The following is an 18,034-nucleotide window of genomic DNA, read 5'->3' as shown; positions in this document are numbered from 1 at the left end:
AAGGAATCTCAAACCGTAAAAGCGACTCAAGGAACAGAATGCAAACGAACAATCAACATGTACAATTCTGTACATTATATGCCGGACACCATCTTCAACCTCCAAACAAATGTATTGCCCGTATATTGACATATAAGACTTACACACCATAAACAGCAAGCCACGTACAGTAGACTACACTACTAATACTAACCAGCCACCAGCGTATTCGATAGACCTTCCCGATAGCCATCTAATAACACAAACACCGCATCACAGCTGTCCGATAACAAAACACAGACACAATTCCCACGCCATCGCATGCCTATTATGGTAAACAGCCGATGAACAACACCGATTTCCTCATTTCCAAGATAGCCAATTGCACCCGCACTAACCGCAACATAACGTATGCATTCCGATCTCCAACGTTCCGGTAATAGCAGGATACAATGAGGCACCGAGCTTCGAATACATCACTAAGCGCAAAAAAACCGAAGTTGATTATCTAAATATGGCAATGGCATGCAATGACGCTTCAACTCCACAAACTACTGAAATGCCCATAATTAGTAGTATTGGCGTATGGTGTATAAGCTACAACAATATAATAAACTAGCAATGTCTATATGCGTACATGTGACCATCACTGACTCACTTTCAGCACAGCTTGAACGCAATAGCGTGGTTATGCGAACACGGACTTAGAGTTTCAACGTATACCATTGCCATCCGAATCAGTACAACCAACAACCCGAAGCCAATGAAACATATATAACCTGAAACCAGCCGCAACACCACATCCACGAACAAACCACAGCAGCGTCACAATCTCTATCTACACTGCGAGTTTCGCATTCCCATAACTTTGTTTCGCTCACCATGCCTATGATATGGAATACCCACCTACTGCAACCTGCCGATCACCCACAACACAATGAAACACACGCCGAGACGGGCACAATGACACCAAGTACACATGAAGCGGGGTATGCTATTTCAAGTGATTCGTCCGATTCGGATGATGGCATGCCTCTCCTTGAGAGCGTCAGTGAACTAAATTTATACGATTTCCCACACGAAGCAGGTACGCATCTGAACTTTTCTGTTACTCGTCCCCATTTCTAACTAAATCAACTAAAACAGATATCCGCATAATTCCTATCGGATCCATGGGTATTCTCCGACCTATGGAGAATCTGAACACGCGCTCCACTATCATTCTATGGGAGATGAACACTCTCATGAACCCTGCACACGAAAAAGACTGGTTTGACTTCGCGGCATCTCTACTCCTCGCACTCCACACGGTATGTCCATCGTCGCTATCATTCAATAATTCACCTGAATAACAGCGTTTACCTCTTGTAGTATATCCCATTCAATGTGCCGCGGTCTCCATTACTCATGACTGTGACATTCATATGGAGTATTACTCCCCAAGACGATCGCTTCACTGATGAGCGAACACCTTATTGTGTTTACTTTCACGTGAAATCGTCACGTTATTACAATGTCGACCTCCACATGGCTGCGCTGAGTTACGCACTCGCAACTTGCTACATCAAAGGCGACTACGCGCTGACGCAGACATTGCCATCACAATGCATCGATCAAATAATAATGACCGGATGCGAATCCGATTATACAGCTGGAGTTGTACTCGCCAAAGCATCGTTTGGACCCATCTTCCGAGCAACGGTACTCAGCTGCAGTGGCGTTGATCGCAGCAGAAGCCCGAACTACTTTATGCTCGGAACCCATTGCATCACAACCCCACATGCCGCTGAACGGCCCGATATGGGCAAAGTTCAACAGGCTACTGAAGAATCTCTAGCAGCCGCAGAGTATGTGACTGCATTATGACATATGTTGATAAGTATTGAATTCACTCAATTGCGCAGGCATGTACATCTAGTATAGCAGGAAACATGATCCGTACTCCACGATCGGTACTCCGTGATCGGTACTCCACGATCGGGAATAATTCGACCCCATATCAACATGTAGACACATTTCCGCGTTATAATGTATGTCCAAGTCAATGATAGATACTATGATCAGTATTATAGCACGTTATCAACGGAACAATACTAAAAGTAACGGTATTGAAATCAAATCATGAGCTTGGTGACTATACACTATCATTAAGCGGTTAATCAAAGAAACAACAAACATAGATTGTCTATCAATGATGACAATGGATATTTCAGCCCGTACATTCATTACCATTCGCCATTAGTTTGAGCATCAGACAAATACTCGCTGAGCACGCAAACAAAGAATCACAAATAAAGTCACAAACGCCACCCATACGCAACATCAATTAACGACCTCAAGGCCTGTATATGCGATTCGCATCGCATAAATAACGTTTTTCGTCGCTTACACATCTGTTACACACCATTCTTATGATCCAACTAACAAACAAAGAACATCAATGCAACTCGAATTTCCCTACGTTAACGTACAGCACACTACATATTGAAAGTCGAAAAGTGTATCAACTCGACAACTGCATTAACATACTATTTCTTCGACGTGTTCCTCGACCTCCGCGTCTTCCTGGTCTTACTACTCTTATCATCTGCAGGAGGGGATATAGTAGAGGAAACGGGTTGAGAACTCTCTGATGCAACAGCAGGAGGACCTTGCCGCGCACTCAGAAGAGCTTGAATCTGAGCGTCGTTGAGAGAAGCAAAAACGGACGCCAGTGCAGGCACATTTGCAGCGGGGTTCCCGTTTACATCTGAAGACCCGAGCGTGTTCGATGAAGCCAAAGCTGAGCCGTGAGACGACTGACCGCCGTCATCACTAGCAGATTCGTCAGCATCATCAGGCACACTAAAAAGCAAATTTCGAGACATTATTAGCGCATGAATCACCAGACAATGACTGTGAAGTCGACGCGACCCACTCATCAGTAACCTGATCACCAGATTGAGCCGTTTTACCGCCCGCACGTTCAACAGCTTCTTCGCTACAGAACGCGTCGCGACATTTTCAGCAGGATGACTATTATTAGCCACCATGTCAAACAGGAACAAAATGAACAAAGAACATACCACGTAGCATCCGTTAACACTGGACCAGTCGACGCAGACGTGCCAGGATTAGTCACAGTCTGTACAGACACAATTCCCCTACACGAGTTCAGAACAAACGTCAAGCGGAAACCATAAAAGGATAAACATCAAGACGCACGGTGCAGTCTTACGAGGAGAAGTCACCGGATAAGGAGAAAACCTAGCTCCCTTCGAAATCGCACCCGAATTACCGTCATTACCACCAACCCCTCCGGCTTGAGAAGCAGGAACGATATTGGCAGAAAGCTGAAGGAGCTCAAAACGGATGAGACCATTGGGCGATACTCCAGATGCAACAGCTAGAACAACGACTGTACTATTCATTTGAGGCATTTGCACGTTGGCCCAGCGACTGGTACCCCGGTCATAGAATATCCTACAAAAAAAACACGATCATTAACTGACAAAGCCAAGGAATGTGGATATCACATAAACGTACTGCACAACAGAAGCACGGCGAGAATTGCGCACAAACTCCGCGATAGATAGATTGAATGTTGCAAGGCCGTCGGTAATATCTGAAGCCTCGGACACCCTTCCGACCGCCATCAAAAACGGATGCTGCAAGTTGGGAGCCTGCTCAAAATAAGACGAAAGGGTGGGATCCCCTGGGATACGGAAAAACTGCAGCGGCTGAGAATCAAGCTGTATAGTAGAACCCGGAGCAAAAAAGGGCCTTGCAAACACCAATGCAAGCCCGTTGTCGGCAACAGGCTGATCACCAAATGGACTATACACGCGGAGCTCTGTCGCAGGACGATTTTCGTTATTGCAATTAAATGCAGTGTCGTAAAAACAGTGAAACGTTGTCACTGTAGAACTGGGTGCGGACGGTTGCTGAACGCGGCGAGACCTTCCTTTTCCAGCAACCACCACCTGCTTGCTCTGGCACCCCGAGGACCCCGGCTCTTACGCCCTCCCGGACCCAGACTCGAGTTGGTTTAGCTGAGTAGAGGAATAGATATCCATTAGCAAACCCACAATTACCTCCCCCTCGCGCATCCCAGCGCTCAAAGCGCCCAACAAGCCCGACATGGCCCCCCCGGTCGTCGGCAGAGGTTCCACCCCGCCCACCGCGACCCAGCCTCAACCCGGCAAGAAGCAGTCTCGAGCACGCCCATCCGCACCCGCCGAGAACCGCAACCCCCAGGACATCATCCAAGCACCCACAAGGAGCTCGTCGGTCACAACGCTCCAAGCCGCCGTCAAGCTGCTCGAGGTCAAACACCTCTTAGCAGAACCCCACGTCGCCAAACTCGACACCCTCGCCGACAGCCTCCTCTACCTCACAGAGGTATCAGACACGCTGGGTGCCACCCTCTACGATTCGTACCGTGCCGTCGCGATAGTCCTCAAGACCATGGCGGCGGGGGACGGGTCCAGCGCACTCTACAGCGCGATGGACAAAAAACTGGGCGACACGTCAGCGGGACCCCTGGCACAGCTAGCTGCCGCGGGCGACGCGGCAACCGACCTGATGTCAGCCAACGAGGATGCCAAGCTCTCCCTCCTCGACATGATGGAGACGGTCAAGGCAGAGACCTCCGCACTAACCAACGCAGCGAAAGAGCTACGGGAAGCCGCCCAGGCGCCCCAAACCACCACGGCCCCCTCACAAGGCCCCAGCGCAGGAACCTACGCGTCGGCGGTGGCGAGCCCCCCTGCACAGGCGAGCGCCCACGCCCAGGCAATAACGCGTCACCTCGCCCAGACGCGCTCGGTCCAGGTCGTCCTGCCTGCCGCAGACTCCTCAACCCTCAAGCTCACCGAGAAGCAACTGGTGGCGAAGGCGGAACTCGCCCTATCTGGTATGCGCAACGATGGGACGGCAGTGCCGGAGGGCACGAAGTTCGTCACGGCCCGCGTCCTCACGAGTGGCACGATCACATACGAACTGAGCACCAGCAACACCGCATCCTGGCTCGCACTCCCGAACAACGCGACTGACTTTGCTAACCATTTCAGCTCCGACGCGGTGGTACGCCGCCGAACGTATCCGCTAATCGTGGAGAACGTGCCACTGTCCTTCGACCCCGCATCCGACACCGAGCTGCGCCGAGCCGAGACACTCAATGAGCTGCTGCCGGGATCGCTTGCGTCGGCCAAATGGATAAAGGACGTAGGTAAACGCGAATCGTGGCAAAGCAACGCGTACGTCATGCTCCAGATAACAACCAAGGAAGTCGCGAACCAGGTCCTGAGGGACGGAGTGGTTCTCGAAAACAAGAGGGTACACCTCCGCAAATCCCTCCCTGAACCCACGAGGTGCCTGAAGTGCCAGACCTACACGTCTGGACACCGCGCAGCGACGTGCCCTGTGCAGCACGACGTCTGCGCAACGTGCGCAGGCTCGCACCGCACCAAGGAGTGCAAGATCGCTGACCGCGCCAGGATGCACTGCGTCAACTGCAACGCTGACGGCCACTCGGCGGCCGACAGGCAATGCCCGTCCTTCAAGGCAAAGAGGGACAAGTTCCTGGCTAACTACTTAGAAGCTCGTTACAGATACTACCCGACCGAGGACCCGGCGACATGGGTACTAATCGGTGAGCGGCCAACTATGGCACCGGCAGCCCCACCGCCACCCGCCGTGTTCCCTCCCCTGGCCCCCACCACCAAAGACGAGGGCCCACAACGCCCCGCGAAGGCGCCACAAAGGGCCCCACCGAACGGAGCGAAACGGACACGCCCGCTCAAAACGAGCTCCAACGCGATTCCGCTAGGCAAACCCAGGGCCCCTGCTGCGGACAGCCGCTCAGACGCCAGTCAAAGCGAGCTGGCCGACTTCTTCAGCAACCTGCCACGCCTGCCGAAGCCCACGGCTTCTTCCCGCGCAACCACGGCAACACCTGTGACGTCCACCCCACGACGCGGACGCAGCGAGAGCGCACCTGCCACGCCCGGCAAATCCGTCACCCGACGCCCATCTGCGGGGCTGGGAGACGATGCGCCCGAGGAGAGCTTCGCCACGTCACTAACATCCACCCCTAACCAATGACAGAGCCCCAATTCACAACAACTGCCGCCCGGTGCGGCATTACCATCTGGCAACAGAACATGAGAAAATCACAAGACGGGCATCACGACTGGATCAATGCCCTCGACCCAAAAACATTCGACGTTGTAGCCGTGCAGGAACCGGGCTTTAACAGCCTGGGACTTGTATATGCCGGCTCAGCCTGGACAGCAGTATACCCCCCGCGTCACCACGACTCGGCATCACGAACCCGCTCCATCACGCTAGTAAGCGGCCGCCTATCTAAGAACAACTGGAAGATCTTGCCCATCGACCACCCCGACATCACGGCCATCGAGGTGACGGCGGGCGGTAAGCGCATTCATATCTACAATATTTATCTCGACAGAGCCAGCGATGAAGCGCTCCAGTCCCTTGAGAACTTCATTGACCGCGAAAACGAGAGGCAGGAGAGCGACGCAGCACAGCGCCTGCGAGACGGCGATGACGCGCCAACAGCGCTGGAGATGATTTGGCTAGGCGACTTCAACCGCCACCACCCAATGTGGGATGACGATGCTAACGTTCAGCTTTTCAGCGAGGCGTACGATAGAGCCGCCCAGCCTCTACTCGAGCTCCTCGCCAACTACGGGATGCAAATGCCCCTCCCGAAAGGTATACCCACCCTGCAGGCGACGTCAGGGACATGGACGCGCCCGGACAATGTATTCTGCTCATCAGAGCTCTTCGACGACTTCACATCGTGCAACGTCAGACCCGACCTCCGCCCCATTGTCACTGACCATCTACCCATTATCTCGAGACTTGACCTCGACCCTCACAGAGCCGAGCCCCGTCCGCGCTGGAACTTCCGAGCCGCGGACTGGGAGAAATTTGACAAGGTCTTCGACGAACGCATGCGTCGACGCCAGCCAGGCCCCATAGCGACGGCGGCCGACTTTGACGATGCGCTGGAACATGTCACGGACAGCCTCTTTGAGGCGGTTGTGGCATCGGTACCGGTAACCAAGCTCACGCCGTACACCAAGCGCTGGTGGACGGCAGAGCTCTCGACGATGCGAGCGGCGGTCCGGTCGCTAGCACTCCGCTCGTTCCGCGCACGCGACGTCGAGTCGCACCCAGTTCACGAGGACTACCACTCCTCCCGCAACCGCTACACCAATGCTATCAAACGCGCGAAGCGAGACCACTGGGAGGAGTGGCTCGAGACCATCGACGCCGAGTCCATATGGACTGCGCACGCGTACCTCAACCGAGAGCCCACCGACGGCACTCGCACCCGTATCCCCACCCTCAAGTCACCAGGCACCGGAGCAGCACAAGCGCACGCAGTCGACGACAACAGAGGGAAGGCCAACCTCTTGTTCGAGACGTTCTTCCCGTCCGAAGCAAGAACCCCTGCACCGACTGACACGGCGTACCCCGACCCAATCGCGCCATTCGCGCCCATCACTGACGAGCAGGTTGGTCGCGCAATCCGCCGGCTCTCGCGCTTCAAGGCACCCGGGCCCAACGGTATCGGAAACGCCGTTCTCATACGAGCCGCCGACCGGTTGGTGCCACACTTGGGCCCAATCTTTCGCGCAACATTCGAGTTGGAAATATACCCCCACGCGTGGAAGACCCACACAACAATCGTGCTACGCAAGCCCGGCCGCCCGGACTACAGCGTCCCGAAGGCGTACCGCCCGATAGCGCTTCTCGACACAATCGCAAAGGTCCTATCATCGTGCGTGAGCGAGGACTTGGTGAACCTCGCTGAGGAACACCACCTGCTCCCGAACACGCACTTCGGCGGACGCCCCGGCCGAACGACGATGGACTCCCTACACCTGCTCACGAAATTCACGCACGACGCGTGGGCAAACGGCGACGAGCACTTCGTATCAATGCTCTTCCTCGATGTGAAGGCAGCCTTCCCGAGCGTAGACATCGACCGCGCCCTCCACAACATGCGCATGCGTGGCATACCGGCTGAGTACACAGACTGGCTACACCGCCGCCTGGAGGGGCGGGTCACGACCCTTTCCTTCGACGACTACGACTCGGATGCGTTCCCGGTGCGGAACGGTCTAGACCAGGGGTGCCCACTCTCCGTCATCCTCTTCCTATTCTATAACGCTAGCCTGCTCGAAACAGCTGACCCAGCCCGAGGAGAACTCTCCCTGGGATTTATAGACGACGTCGCGCTGGTAGCAAAAGGCAAGACGCCGGCTGCCGCCAACCGCAAGATCAAAGACATGATGGAGCGCCCTGGGGGCGCTCTGTCATGGAGCTCCTCACATGGAGCCGAGTTCGAACTCGACAAAACGGCGCTAGTCTGCGCCACGCGCCGACGCCTCCCCAACCCATCTCCCTCCCACCCTCCGACCCAGAAAACCATACCATACCCACGCCCTCCCATCACCATTGGCGGCCACGTCATCCGGCCATCAACATCGCACAAGTTTCTTGGCATCATAGTCGACCAAGAACTCCGATGGCGCGAGCAAGTCGCCCGGGCCGTCGCCCGCGGAACAACCTACTCCATGGCGTGCCAACGCCTCTCGAGACCAAGTAAGGGTGTCCGCCCTCGTTACGTACGATCTCTTTATATTTCCGTTGTTATTCCACGTATGCTCTACGGAGCTGATCTTTGGTGCGCGTCGCTACTAACCCGCGGCAGAAGCAGATTCCACGACGGCTATGGACCAAGGGGGGCTACGAAGCAAATGGGCAAGATCCAACGCGCAGTGGCACTGCGCATCACCGGAGGACCGCGATCGTCCCCGACTGACATGCTGGACCTACACGCCGACCTGTGGCCGGTCCAGCAACTGGTAAAGAGGACCTGCCTCCGGGCGGCGGTCCGCTACTCAACGCTGCCTCCCGCACATCCCCTCTCACGCCACGTACGGGCGGCTACTCGCTACCGCCGCCGACACCAATCCCCTCTCCACGAACTGCTACACGCGTTCGCCATAACACCGGCGGTGGTGGAGACCATAGAGGCGGTTCACCACTACCCCAAGTGGAACCCAGACCACTCACTCCATGTCCCCGAGTCAGTCGACGAGGCCCTACTTGCTCACGAGGCCGCCTCCCACACGCTCAGAATCTACTCCGATGGCTCGGGATACCAGGGCGGCATCGGCGCCGCCGCGTACCTGTCCTTCCGGGGGGAAGACATGGCTCTACGCTTCTACCTGGGCCCAGTGTCAGACCACACAGTATATGAAGCCGAGGTGACGGGACTCCTACTAGCCACACACCTACTCCGCCACCTGATCAACGCTGGCCACGAACTACCACCCATCACCTTCTGCATAGACAACCAGGCGGCCATCAGGGCAACCCACAACCGGGCCCCGCACCCGGGTCACCACTTGATCGACGCCTTCCTCGACGACCTAGCCACACTTGTCGACCGACTACCCACTCCCCCCTCCATCCTCTGGACGCCGGGCCACAAGGGGATCGACGGCAATGAACGCGCCGACGAGGAGGCCAAGGAAGCGGCACAGCGAAACTCCAGCCCACCTGTCTCACTCCCCCCATCACTCCGCGCCGGTCGGGGCACCTCCCTCCGCGCCCGTACACTCCCCACCAGCGCCTCAGCGCTCAAACAACAGCGCACAGCCGCCCTGCTCGCCGAAGCAGCCGCCGCCCTGAGGGCCTCACCGCGAGCAAAACGCCTCGAAGCGCTGGAGCCCAACCCGCCTCGCAGCCGCTTCCTCACGCTCATCGCGGACCTCCCGCGCCGACACGCCACCATCCTGTTCAACCTCCGCACGGGGCACGCCTACCTAAACCACCACGCCTCTCGCCTCAACCCCACCATATCTCCGGCGTGCTCATCGTGCGGAGCGGACAGGGAGACAGTGCACCACTTCCTGGTCGCCTGCCCGACATACAGACCACAGCGGGAGCGCCTGCGCCGCGAGGTCAAAGCCTACCGCGAGCTTTCCATCACGGAACTGCTCGGCGACCCGGAACAGACTCGTCCACTGCTCCGCTACATACACGCCACAGCCCGCTTCGCCCAGACATTCGGAAACCTCGAGCCCCCCCCTAGCCCGGAAACCCCTGCCTGCCGCGGTACGTAATATTTCTCATTCTTCTCTTCAACTTTCTCGTTTCCATCTCCTCCCCCCTGCTCCTTTTCTGCTTCTTTTCTTTTCTTCCCCTATCCTTCCTCAAAGCGACGCGCCGCTTCTCTCTCCTATGACTACGACACACCTACACGAACAAAGAACAACACCAACAAAAAAAAAAAAAAGAACTACAAAAACCGCCCACCTACCCTACTTTACATATACCGCACTATACCGTCAGAAACCACCAAAGAACCCTCACTATCGGACACCCATACACAGAGTAGACCCCCTGGCCGCCGACGCGCTCCTGCGACGACGGCGGCTCTTTGTTTTCCGCCTCCTAAATTATGCTAGACCTTCCTCCTTCATCGACTACCATCCTCTACATTACATTCATGTTTAGTCTACCATAGGGCACTGCCCCAGAAGACAATAAACGAAGATTACTACTACTACTACTACTGAACGCGGCGCCCGTTCACCAAGCAAAACACGCCGACAACAATGGCGAACATGAGTGAAGCCGCTTGCGAGGAGTGATGTGATGTGTGATGATGTAAAAGAACGAGCGATGAGATAGCTAAGAAATTCAGTGAACCAGACTCGATTTATATGAGCGAGTTGAACGAGTAAACACCGCCCCAAACTCAACACACTTTCCTTATTAGACGTTCGAAACGGAACTCCGGAATTCCAAACCAACTGATTACCTTCATTTCAACGTTTATACTCAAATAGACATTCCTCATCACTTGGAGCTTGAAAACCGTTGGCCTTCGAGTTCTGCACGAACAACATCGGTGGCTGAACACTGCCTTCGCTCCATCCTTTTTCCTTACCCAAATAAATATACATTACTCACTGCGCGGAGATGGAAACCGATGACTCTTCAATTACACACAAACGGATAATTGGACATATACAGCATTTAGATTGCTTCATTCTCTTCATTAAGTAACTCAAGCGGCGCAACGTTAACAGCTGCTGCTTGACTGCTGCGCTTGCCAAATCAAATTCAGATCGCCACTATACAAATAGACGCAAACAAAAGAACGGTCATAATTTTAATGATACGGGGGATCAGTGCAACAGAGTTTAACCAACCATAGTCATAGATCACCACTGTAAGAAGTGACACTATCATGATGGCATTGAATACGCTTCAGTGGGTATGCAATGATTGTAACCGATATTACTCGCTCACCATTGACGTAGTTTTGTTCTTGGAAGGCAAAAATAAGAGGTATTAACGCCGGTGAGCTCAAGACATAAGGCATGTTGATTATCTGCCCTCGTTGCGAAGTTGATTCCCAATATTGAGTGCCTTCGATGAACTTTTATACGTGAACACTACAGCATTGCGCCGTTCACGGATCACACCATATGTTGACTAAAGGTGATATTTTGGGGTTCTCATTGCTCGCATGGGGCGCGTTGAAGATGTACGTTTTAGCCTCAATTATGATGAAACACGGACATCAATCTCTTCCTTTTAGTTCAAGGTTCCAAAAATTCTCAGACAGGCGTCAATGCTAAGGACATGAGTATCTGGAGAAAGAACATAGTTACATAATTGGGGTAACTAGTAGGACAACACGAGGGCTATGCTTATCAAGGCACCTTCCATCGCAAAGATGAGGTGGTACTATATTGCCCAAGGCTGCCCAAGGACAAGGAAGATATATTCGGTTCGCTACCCTTTAGCCCCAACCATAATGGCAACCATTCAGCCATCTCTTCATCATTGCATTCTGTTTCAGTCCTTGGACTTTCCATTTGAACATGTTCGCGTGTATCCCTAAACAGTCCCTCTGCAATAGCAGTGGCAGGCGTAAAAACATTTAGACCCGCTGAGGCGCATCATATATCTCTCGCCACTACAAATTGCGTTCGCACATGACATATCCCCCAGCTCTCGCCGTGCCGCAACCTTGAAAAGGGAAAGGGCATGCCATGACTAACGCCTCTCTGGCCTCACCGAGGCCGACAAGGTGCGCATCAGCAAGGGCGCGAAATTGTGCGATAAGGCTCGGCGAGAACGCCACCGAACGCCCCCGGCCGCCTCGAGCTAGTAATTAGCGCCCAAGGTGACAAAGCCATGCCCGACTTGGTGGGTAAGCCCCTGTCTGCTCACCCAGCAACATTGATTTGACTTGGGCGAGCTGACACGATTACCGAGTGCTTATGTGCAGCAAACGCCAGTATAAAGGCAGGCATGGAGCATTGACAACAGATAAAAAAAGTCAGCTCTTCCGCCAACCACTCATAAACTTCCCTTCAATAACTCCCACAACAACCGAAGCAACTCACACAATGTCACCCCCTATCCCTTCCAACATGCGTGCCATCGTCGTTGAGAAGTACGGCTCGCCCGACGACGCGTTCGTCATCAAGTCCGTCCCTACCCCCGTCGTCGAGCCTGGCCGCGTCCTCATTCGCGTGCGCGCCTTCGGTGTCAACCACGCCGAGATGCACATGCGAAGGGGCGAGTGGGCCGAGGACATGCCCATCATCGGCATCGAGTGCGTCGGTACGGTTGTCGCATCTCCCGACGGCAAGTTCGCCACAGGAACGCCTGTCGCTACTTTCATGGGCGGGCTCGGTCGCACGATCAACGGCTCGTATGCGCAGTACACGTCAGCGCGGGTGAACAACGTCGTCGCGCTCGATCCAGACGCGGTCGACCGGCTCGGCTGGGCAAATGTCGCTGCTATTCCGGAGACGTACGCGACTGCGTGGTCGTGCGTGGCGCAGAATCTGGAGGTCAGCAAGGGCGATAGGCTGCTCATACGCGGTGCGACGAGTGCGCTTGGGAAGGCGGCATTGAAGCTCGCCATCCAAGCTGGTGCAGAGGTCACGGCGACGACAAGGAAGGAGGAGCGGTTCGGGGAGCTGGAGAATATAGGGGCAAAGGAGGTGTTGCAGGAGAGTCCGGGTCTGGCGGAGAAGGTGGCGGGGAGGAAGTGGGACAAGGTGTTAGAGCTGGTTGGGAGCAGCACGGTCGTAAGCTCGTTGAAGCTTGTCAAGAAGGGTGGCAGATTGTGCCTCGCGGGCTGGCTTGGTGGACTGGAGCCAATCAAGGAGTTTAACCCTCTCCTGCAAATGCCGAGCAGTGTCCACTTTAGCCTTTTCGGAAGTTTCGTACTCGGCGAGGAGGACTTCCCAGTCAGCGATATTCCCCTGGGTGACATCCTGAGGATGATTTCTGATGGCAAGTTCGAAGCCAAGCCCGCGAGGGTGTTCAAGTTTGAGGAGATCGCGGAGGCGCACAAGGTTATGGAGGCGAATGAAGCCAACGGAAAGATGGTAGTTCTGGTAGAATAAACACTACAGTCCCAGATTGAGTTACGACTGTTTGTTATCGAACTTGTATTACGAACTATCGCAACACCTGACCATGATAGCTATACGAGAGCGACAGAAAAGCCATTGGGATTTGAAGGTATGCAGATCAAGCAGAAGTTGACATGCGACGCTAGCGCTATTCTCTTCGGGATTTCCTCAGCTAGTAGTTACTCGTGGCAGGGAACATTAGGGCTGAAGCTGAAGCCTCTGTGTCTCCAAATGGTCATTAGTGACAAGAAATGCGCAAGAGCCTAGCTTGAGCCTAGCGCGTGAACACAGGAGCTACAGAAAGTGGGTCGAGGTGTCAGATCTTCCGTTGGCGGAGACAGAAAACGTGTGCTTCAGCTGGTGACCGTGCACTGCTCAAACGAACACAAACAAACCCATCGCTTGCACTCAACTCTCACCTTCCCCTTGGTGGTCCTTCACATCCTCTCTACAAAGATCTGTTTCCTATGTCCATGGCGCAGAGAGGCTCTAGCTAAAAGCCCAATCAAGCTACTGCAGTGCCCGAGTCTAGGCCCAGACGTCCGCGGCAAGACCAGTCAACATCCATACGTTGCTCTCGTCCGAAGGTTCGGATGGCATAGATGGTTTTTGGTACGCCCGCGGTCTAAACGTCATGATTGCATCATTGACTAGAAGCTTAGATCTGCTCTTCGCCATGACATACAGTTCTGCCGGCCTTTCAATGTCGACGCGCTAAATACAGATTTCAATCACGACACCCAGTTCACTATGCGATGAGCAAGCGTATATCAGGAGAGACGGTTCTTCACGTCTCTTCAGTTCTTCCGTTCATCCTCGCCCAACTTTCGCTCCTCGCCCACTTGCAGCAAACCTCGTCCACTCTTCAACGTTCAACGATCAACAATGGCTTCCACACTCAACAACTTGCTCGTTGCTGTATCTGCCGCCCTCGGGCTCGCGTTTGCCATGGCCCACCCGCTCGTCACCGCGATTGGCATTGAGGCAATTGTGCTTTACGAGAAGACTCCCAAGTAAGCACCGTTTTCTCCGCGTTGTATGCGCATGAGCTCACCTCCGATGCAGGGTTTCTACCGAAGGAAAGAAGCTCGAAGAAGAGAGCCCTAGTCCTGCTCAGTAAGTGCATAAGGGTTCGACACCGGGAGCATTCGCTGACATCGACACTAGGTCAACCACCACCTCCGAGATTGACAACCTCAAGACCCGGCTCAAGCGCGCCGAACTCGACGCACACATCATGGAGACCGAGCTCGGTGCAACCAAGGCTTCCAATATCGCTTTGGATAGTGAGGTTGCTGCATTGCGCTCTGCACTCAAGACCCAGGCCGACGGGTTCCGAGAGCGCATGTGGGTCCAGCATGAGGAAGCGGACGCTTTGAAGGGGCAAGTTTACGACGCGAAGGAGAGGAGGAAGAAGGCTCTCCGCGCCGCCGCGACAGCACGGAAGGTCGCGGAGGGTGAGAAGACGCTTAGGATCCAGGCGGAGGCGGCGGTCGAGCACCAGAGAGGCCACGCCCGTCGTGTCGAAAACAAGCTGCTGGCCCTTTCCATCGCATGGAGCTACTCCGAGCATAGCGTGGCTATCCTTGCGTCTCCTCCGTCGCTCTCAATCTCTCCTTCCACCGACATCGGAGTCCTTCACACCGCTCTCACCGAGGCCACGCACCAACTCGAGGTTCAGACCGACCGCGCCGAGCTATCCGAACAGGCGCTCCAGGCTTTCCTTGACGTCAACGCGCAAGTCGGCGCACGGATGGAGGCACTCGAGCGCATGCTAGTGAAACCGAGGACCGGGACATCGCAGGTCTTCAGCGTCCGCGATCACCATGCTGCCTCTCCCTTCATCCCGATCACCCTGTCTACTTGCCATTCCGTTGTCAGTTCTCTCCTTATTCCTCCTCAAATGATCTCGTCCTGGTCTCTCCCCAAAGTTTCCATGCATCCTACATCACCTTTAATTTTATCTTCTATTTTAATACCCATGCTTGCATCCACACCCGCATACCCATTATTGCCTACTTCACCTCCTTGCTTGTTGCCCAGCACTTTATATTTTCACTCCAAATTTGCTTCCAAGTTTTCGGCCTCTGCGCCCTATCCCCTCTTATATTTATCCCATGAGACCGCCTATCCCAGCGCCCCTTCTCTCTTCTCCCACGTCCATCACCTAGACGAGCCCATCACAGTACTCGAGCCGAAAGCTCGGATGCTCGAGTACACGCTCGAAAGACTCGAGGGCCACCTAGGCGACCAACTATCTAGCGCCATGCAGCTCTCGGAGACGACCTGTGCCATCGGCCAAGAAACGGCGTCCAATGTTGAGGAGATCAAGATTATCAAGCGCGTCACCTTCAAGAGGCTTGGTGGGGAGGAGCTGGAGAACGTGGAGTACATCGCGGACAGGAAGAGTACGATTTCGGTTCACCATGTTTTTGACACATCCGTTGACGCAATTTATTCTCTGCATAGGCACCCATGCGTACGTTGACACTCCGCAAGTCGTCCTCACCCAGCCCGAGGGTGGGACTGTGCGGGGAGTGGATAAGATCAGCCGGCTGATCTCAACACGCAATTCTTTCTATTCCCCGATTTCCACGTCGACTTTCTCTGGATTGGTTGGGGCTAAGCACTTGGGTGGGTGGCGCCTCTGAGCTACTTCTATGGCATACGCTGACTTGATCTTCCCTTTCAGCTATCAGCAATGTTTCCATTTTCTCCAAATTCGAGCCCCTTGTCGACGATGAGCCGCTGCCGAAATTTTGGACCGACTACCCCTCAACACATGGCGTCATCCTTCGCAGTCCGGCCAATTCTTTATCCAAATCCAACATCAACAAATGCGCCCAAGAGGAGAAGGCAATTGAAAATCAACTCGAGCGCTCAATGTGTGTTCCCGATAACATGGCGTCACCGTCCCTCTCTTTAGAAAACGATGACACCGAGCTTCCGGAGGACGAGGGATCGCCCAGTTCGTCTACGACGTTGTCTCCCACCTCGCTGTTTACTACGCCGACGTCGTCACCGTCGTCCTCTCCGCCAACGTCGCCATCAATTACTTCAGTGGCTTGTCCAGAGGACGACGAACATTCGTCCATGAGGACTTACAAGTCGAGGTTACCGAGCTTCCTGTCGTCTTGCCGCTCCCTCTTCGCCGTCCCGTCATCGATGCCTACATTTGGCCGGGACGTCGAGTTCCAGACGCCGGCGTTCGACGATGTGGACTGGTTCGCCGGGATGGCATCCGCAAGTTGGTCTGAGGGTGGTTGCTGGCAACTGCCCTGATGCTTTAATGTGGATGACGTTTCCCCGTTCGTTCTTCTGGATGGTTGTATCTTATGCCTATGGCAGAGAGCAGATGTCTTTTGTCGCTGTTAATGGTCATAATCCCAGGTTAGTTTTAAAATTTTCCGCCGCGCTGAGTATGGTGTGATGGGTCGCTCCTGAGTATCATAATCTTTCGAGTCCAGTGGTTATTTTTCGCAACGTTGCTGAACTCAAATATTCTCATTTCTCGACTGCAACACCGACTCCATCATGGGTTTGCTTTTGTTTTTCCATCTCTCGTACACTTTCTCTCACGTTCGGGCCTGTTCAGATAACCCCGACACTCGCAGCTTAAATAAATGTGTGTTACGGGGTATGAGCTTCCTTGATGGTACTGAGACTGGGCGTCTGACTGCTTTCTCAAATACACGGCCTTGAGATAAGGACCAGAAACCTTTTCAGTTCGTTGTTCGTCCGGACGGCTCAAGCTGTCTAAGGCGAGTCCCAGATACCTGAAGCTGCGACTTTTCTCTGACCATCTAACACTCAGACTTGAGATTTACGTCTGCTTATTCACACTGACGAATCAGGGAACATAAGCTCTCAGTCAATTGACAACGGGGCGTGTACTAGCTTCTTTGAAAGAGGTTGTTCTAGCGAGCAGAAAAGTATGCCGGGTGCGCATTTCACTGCTCGGTATTAGCTTATACGTACTACATGATGACCGCGTTGTTGTCACCAGACCTCGTAGAACATCCTCGTGGAACATTCGCCAGACCCAAAATACGGTCCATACGGGTCCATACGGGCCCATATGGACACATATGTATCAAGCGAGCTTCTGGCGCTGACACTGCAAGCAATTCAAGATGAAAATGGACTTATTATTTGAAAGATATCAAAAAGATATTTTAAACGGGGGTTATCTGGGCTCAAGTAAATAACTTGTTTTTATCTAAAAGTATTATCAAAACCACCCTTGCCAGCTCTCAAGTAACAATGGCCTTAGATATTTGAAATGTTATCAAAAAGATTATCAGGAACCACCCTATCGGCTTTTGAATTACTGGAGCCTGAAATACTTGAAAGATTACTTAAGCAGTTATTGTAAAGCCGCTTTTGGATAACAATCTTGATAACCCTGCCAAGATTATTGTGAAATTATTGAAAATGTGCTGGGATGTCAGTTCAAATAATCTTCTAATAACATTCTTTATAAATAGCTGATGCTTATCCAAGCCCAATTTGGCAGGCTTTGTCTCTGGTAATTATCTCAGAATTACCTTGAAGATATTTTGAAGCACATATGATGGTAGATG

The 18,034-nt window shown here is 53.6% G+C and overlaps 6 protein-coding genes across 6 annotated transcripts; 5 read left to right on the top strand and 1 right to left on the bottom strand.

The window, feature by feature from the left end:
• Positions 1-861: 861 nt before the first annotated feature.
• CONPUDRAFT_76046 (uncharacterized protein) lies at positions 862-2,138 on the top strand (the record flags this gene model as incomplete). The annotated part of the gene is made up of 5 exons (XM_007774250.1): positions 862-1,066; positions 1,126-1,289; positions 1,351-1,830; positions 1,884-2,009; positions 2,052-2,138. 5 exons carry the CDS (start codon positions 862-864, stop codon positions 2,136-2,138), a joined length of 1,062 nt encoding a protein of 353 aa, XP_007772440.1.
• Positions 2,139-2,416: 278 nt separating this feature from the next.
• On the bottom strand, positions 2,417-3,398 carry CONPUDRAFT_76045 (uncharacterized protein; the record flags this gene model as incomplete). The annotated part of the gene is made up of 5 exons (XM_007774249.1): positions 2,417-2,456; positions 2,509-2,823; positions 2,897-2,959; positions 3,045-3,122; positions 3,184-3,398. 5 exons carry the CDS (start codon positions 3,396-3,398, stop codon positions 2,417-2,419), a joined length of 711 nt encoding a protein of 236 aa, XP_007772439.1.
• Positions 3,399-4,875: 1,477 nt separating this feature from the next.
• On the top strand, positions 4,876-5,265 carry CONPUDRAFT_62781 (uncharacterized protein; the record flags this gene model as incomplete). Its single annotated transcript, XM_007774207.1, has 1 exon — positions 4,876-5,265. A coding segment is annotated over one exon (390 nt), but the record flags the coding sequence as incomplete, so codon positions are not given.
• A 4,532-nt stretch (positions 5,266-9,797) lies between these two features.
• On the top strand, positions 9,798-10,127 carry CONPUDRAFT_62272 (uncharacterized protein; the record flags this gene model as incomplete). Its single annotated transcript, XM_007774171.1, has 1 exon — positions 9,798-10,127. A coding segment is annotated over one exon (330 nt), but the record flags the coding sequence as incomplete, so codon positions are not given.
• A 2,304-nt stretch (positions 10,128-12,431) lies between these two features.
• On the top strand, positions 12,432-13,762 carry CONPUDRAFT_146295 (GroES-like protein; the record flags this gene model as incomplete). Its single annotated transcript, XM_007774497.1, has 1 exon — positions 12,432-13,762. The coding sequence occupies one exon, from the start codon at positions 12,432-12,434 to the stop codon at positions 13,440-13,442; it is 1,011 nt and encodes a 336-aa protein (XP_007772687.1). The 3' UTR covers positions 13,443-13,762.
• Positions 13,763-15,607: 1,845 nt separating this feature from the next.
• On the top strand, positions 15,608-16,839 carry CONPUDRAFT_84427 (uncharacterized protein). Its single transcript, XM_007774496.1, has 3 exons — positions 15,608-15,859; positions 15,921-16,085; positions 16,144-16,839. The coding sequence occupies exons 1-3, from the start codon at positions 15,658-15,660 to the stop codon at positions 16,731-16,733; spliced, it is 957 nt and encodes a 318-aa protein (XP_007772686.1). The 5' UTR covers positions 15,608-15,657; the 3' UTR covers positions 16,734-16,839.
• Positions 16,840-18,034: the final 1,195 nt, after the last annotated feature.

Source organism: Coniophora puteana (genome assembly GCF_000271625.1).
Source record: "Coniophora puteana RWD-64-598 SS2 unplaced genomic scaffold CONPUscaffold_12, whole genome shotgun sequence".
Lineage (NCBI taxonomy): Eukaryota > Fungi > Basidiomycota > Agaricomycetes > Boletales > Coniophoraceae > Coniophora > Coniophora puteana.
The sequence above is the reverse complement of the archived record's forward strand: the minus strand, read 5'-3'. Positions and strand labels throughout refer to the sequence as shown.